Genomic DNA, 3,719 nt, shown 5'->3' on the forward strand with positions numbered 1-3,719 from the left:
AGGTGGACCTTGGGTTTATAAGTCCATGAGTTCAAAAGATGTATTCATAAGATATAGGAGCAGAATTAGGCCATTCAGCCCATCGAGTGTGCTCCGCCATTTGATCATGGCTGATCTCATCCAGGCCTCAACTTCACCGTCTTGCCCGTTTTCCATAACCCTTCAAACCATTATCAATTAAAAATCTGTCTAACTCCTCCTTAAGTTTACTCACTGTCCCAGCATGCATCACACTCTGGGGTAGCGAATTCCACAGATTCATAACCCTTTGGGAGAAGCAGTTTCTCCTCAACTCCGTTTAAAATTTGCTACCTCTTATCCTAGGACCATAACCACTTGTGCTGGAATGCCCCACATGAGGAAGCATTCGCTCATGGTTACTTTATCCATATCTTTTATCATCTTGTATACCTCAATTTGAGCCCCTGTCATTCTTCTAAACTCCAAAGAGTATAGGCCTAAACTGTTCAATCTCTGCTTATGGGTGGCACAGTGGTTAGCACTGCTGCTGCACAACTCCTGAGTCCTGAGTTCTATTTCGGCCCCAGGTCACTGTCTGCATGGAGTTTGCACTTTCTCGCCATGTCAGTGTGCGTTTCCTCCGGGTGTTCCGGTTTCCTCCCACAGTCCAAAGATGGATTAGGTGGATTGGCCATGCTAAATTGCCCTTAGTGTCCAAAAGGTTAGGTTAGCTTACTGGGTTACGGGGATAGGGTGGAGGCGTGGGCTTTAAGTAGGGTGGCCTCTCGAAGGGTCAGTCCTCGATGGGCCGAATAGTCCTTCTGCACAATAGGATTCTGTGATTCCATAATTCTAGCCCCTATTTCCTGAGAGACCAAAATTCTGTCGGTCCCACAGCCTTAGATAAATTCAACGATGGAGTACCCACGACCCTCTGGGGAGGGAACATTCACAGCCCTTTGAATAAAGAAATTTCTCCTCATCTCAGTTCTATATGATCGACCCCTTATTCTGAGACAACCCTTGTTCTTGATTCGCCAGCCAACAGAAGCACCGATTCTATCGAGCCTCTTTGGAATCTTGTTTGTTTCAATGAGATCACCTGCTTTTTTTTTGATAAAGAAGTTTCTTCTGAATTCCCGATCGGATTTCCAGGTGACTATCTGACATGGATGGCCTCTTCCCCGCATTCTTCAATCTATTAAGAGCATGCACAATCTTATAGATCTCTGCTAGGTCTCATTCCCTCGATTTCAGGGAATATAGACCCAGTTTATCCGTCCCTTCATCGTAGGACAACCCCCTGATCCCAGGGGCCAATCTAATGAACCTTGGCTGTGCCGCCTCCATTGCAAGGATATCCTCCCTTAAACATGGGGACCAAACCTCCCCTCATATTCCAGGTGATGTCTCACCAACACATACACATTTGTAACAAAGCGTCTTTATTCTGTACCCCAGTCCCTTGACCTGAAGACCAATATTCCATGTTCCTTCCAAATTGCTGGCTGAACCTTCCTTCATTCCATGTACAAGTACACCCAAGTCTGTACGAACATCCATCTTTACATAGAATTTATAGTTCAGAAGGAGGCCATTCGGCCCATCGAGTCTGCACCGGCTCTTGGAAAGAGCACCCTACCCCCTACCCAAGGTCAACACCTCCACCCTATCCCCATAACTCAGTAACCCCACCCAACACTAAGGGTAATTTTGGATACTAAGGGCAATTTATCACGGCCAATCCACCTAACCTGCACATCTTTGGACTGTGGGAGGAAATCGGAGCACCCGGAGGAAACCCACGCAGAGACGGGGAGGATGTGCAGACTCCGCACAGACAGTGACCCAAGCCGGGATTGAACCTGGGACCCTGGAGCTGTGAAGCGATTGTGCTATCCACAAGGTCATGGGAAAGCATTTCTTAAAGGATTACAAGGATTATTAAACCGTACAGAAGGGTATTTAATGTATTCCGATGCAGGACCAGACCCCAACAGTGGCTCGGATACCAGATACCCCAATATCTTATTATAATTTTGTAAGACTTTGAGGAAAGGAACTAGGAAGTGCTGAGGGTTTTGGCCAAGGGTACAGGCTTGAAAGGCCGAAGGGCCTGTCCCTGTGCCGTATTGGTCTTTGATACTGTAGTGATATCATGGTTGTGTTGTAATTCGCTGACTAACCGCTAGGAGTCTCATTAGTATATAAGTGAATGTTAGAGTCAGGCGACGTCAGGTTGACTAGGGAGCCGGAAGAGAGGCTGTTTGTGCATGTTCATACTGTTATTTATCTGTTGTTTGTATATATTTGCCCCACAGTTAATATTAATAATTGTTTATACAATTTAGCAACAAGTGTTCTTGTAATATAAATCAGGCCATCTGACAAGAACATTACAAATACCTCGCTCCAGGAGTGATTTTATGCAAAAATAAGGATATGGTTTTTAAACCAAACTTTATTGCGAACACAGTATAAAAATATATTTAACATCATGCAAGACAATATCTTACAATGACTCCTGAAACAATGCTAATCAATACAGTGACACAATAACTCAACTGCTATCTTTATTCCCACTGTATGTCCTTTTGAAGTTCTACATTGTTCTCTTCACAAGTTCACAATGCATCCAAGTTTTGTGTCATCAGCAAACTTTTAACTCTATATTGTGTTTATATTGGTACAGCAGCTTAAATTTATATGGTATCTTTAACTTTGAAGGGTATGTGGGCTCACGGCGAGTGGTGGGTTTGAGAGGAGGGTATTGGTGGTCATGAGTTGGCATGAGGAGATGATGCGGAGGGGGTAGTGGAGGTTGGTGGCTGTGGTTGAGGGACTGTGAGGAATGAGGGCTGGAAAGCCTAGAGCTGAATGACACGAGAGGGACCAAGTGGCAGAGGGCCGCGACGGGCCATCCAACCAGCTCGCTTTAACACCCTGTAGCCCATGTGTCCACTATTGATTGGCAGGCCTGAGCTCAGCATGCATCCATGTTCCCTGTGCCCCTCCCCCCCCACCGCACCAAACAAGACCCCGGAATTTGAAGCATCCTTCCCTGAGCCCGGCGCAGTGCACTGGGAATTCTGCTCGCCTACTGAGCAGAAATCCTGACCATTACGTTAGATGGTCCAAGAATTAGGTTTCAATGAATGCCTTAAAGGGGAAAGTGAGGTAAAGAGAGACACACAGAGTATCAATGCGAGAATTCCATGGCAACAGGAGGCATGGCCACCAACGGCAAAGGGATTCAAATTTGGGATGCACAAGAGGCCAGAATGAGAGGAGCACCGATTTCTCCCAGGATTATCGGACTCGGCAGGTTACAGAAGCAGGGAGGGGCGAGATCATGAAGGGATCTGATAAAGATGAAACTTTTAAAATAAAGACGAGACTGATATCAGGAACGGGCGGGTTGTCTGATGAGGGAAGGTTGGCGAGGTTGGGTTTGTATCTGCTGGGGTTTGAAGAGTGAGAGGCGACTCGATCACAACCTTTCAGATCCTGAGGGGGTGTTGACAGGGGGGGATGTAGAGAGGATGTTTCCTCTTGTGGGAGAATCTAGAACCGCGCCGGGGGGGGGTCACTGTTTAAAAATAAGGGGGTGGCCCCTTTAAGACGGAGATGAGGAGAAATATTTTCTCTCAGAGGGCGGAGTCTCTCGAACTCTCTTCCTCAAAAGGCCGCGGAGGCAGAATCTTGGAATATTTTTAAGGCAGAGCTGGAGAGATTCTCGATTAACGGGGGGTGAAAGG

The 3,719-nt window shown here is 46.5% G+C and overlaps 1 protein-coding gene across 1 annotated transcript in view; it reads right to left on the reverse strand.

The window, feature by feature from the left end:
* The window catches only part of LOC119958312 (proline-, glutamic acid- and leucine-rich protein 1-like), a 52,715-nt gene extending 51,191 nt beyond the window's left edge, over positions 1 to 1,524 (reverse strand). Inside the window, exon 1 of the mRNA XM_038786749.1 lies at positions 1,418 to 1,524. Coding sequence (XP_038642677.1) covers positions 1,418 to 1,524 — 107 coding nt within the window. The remainder of the gene's footprint in view (positions 1 to 1,417) is intronic.
* Positions 1,525 to 3,719: the final 2,195 nt, after the last annotated feature.

Source organism: Scyliorhinus canicula, chromosome 29 (genome assembly GCF_902713615.1).
Source record: "Scyliorhinus canicula chromosome 29, sScyCan1.1, whole genome shotgun sequence".
Taxonomy (NCBI): Eukaryota; Metazoa; Chordata; class Chondrichthyes; order Carcharhiniformes; family Scyliorhinidae; genus Scyliorhinus; species Scyliorhinus canicula.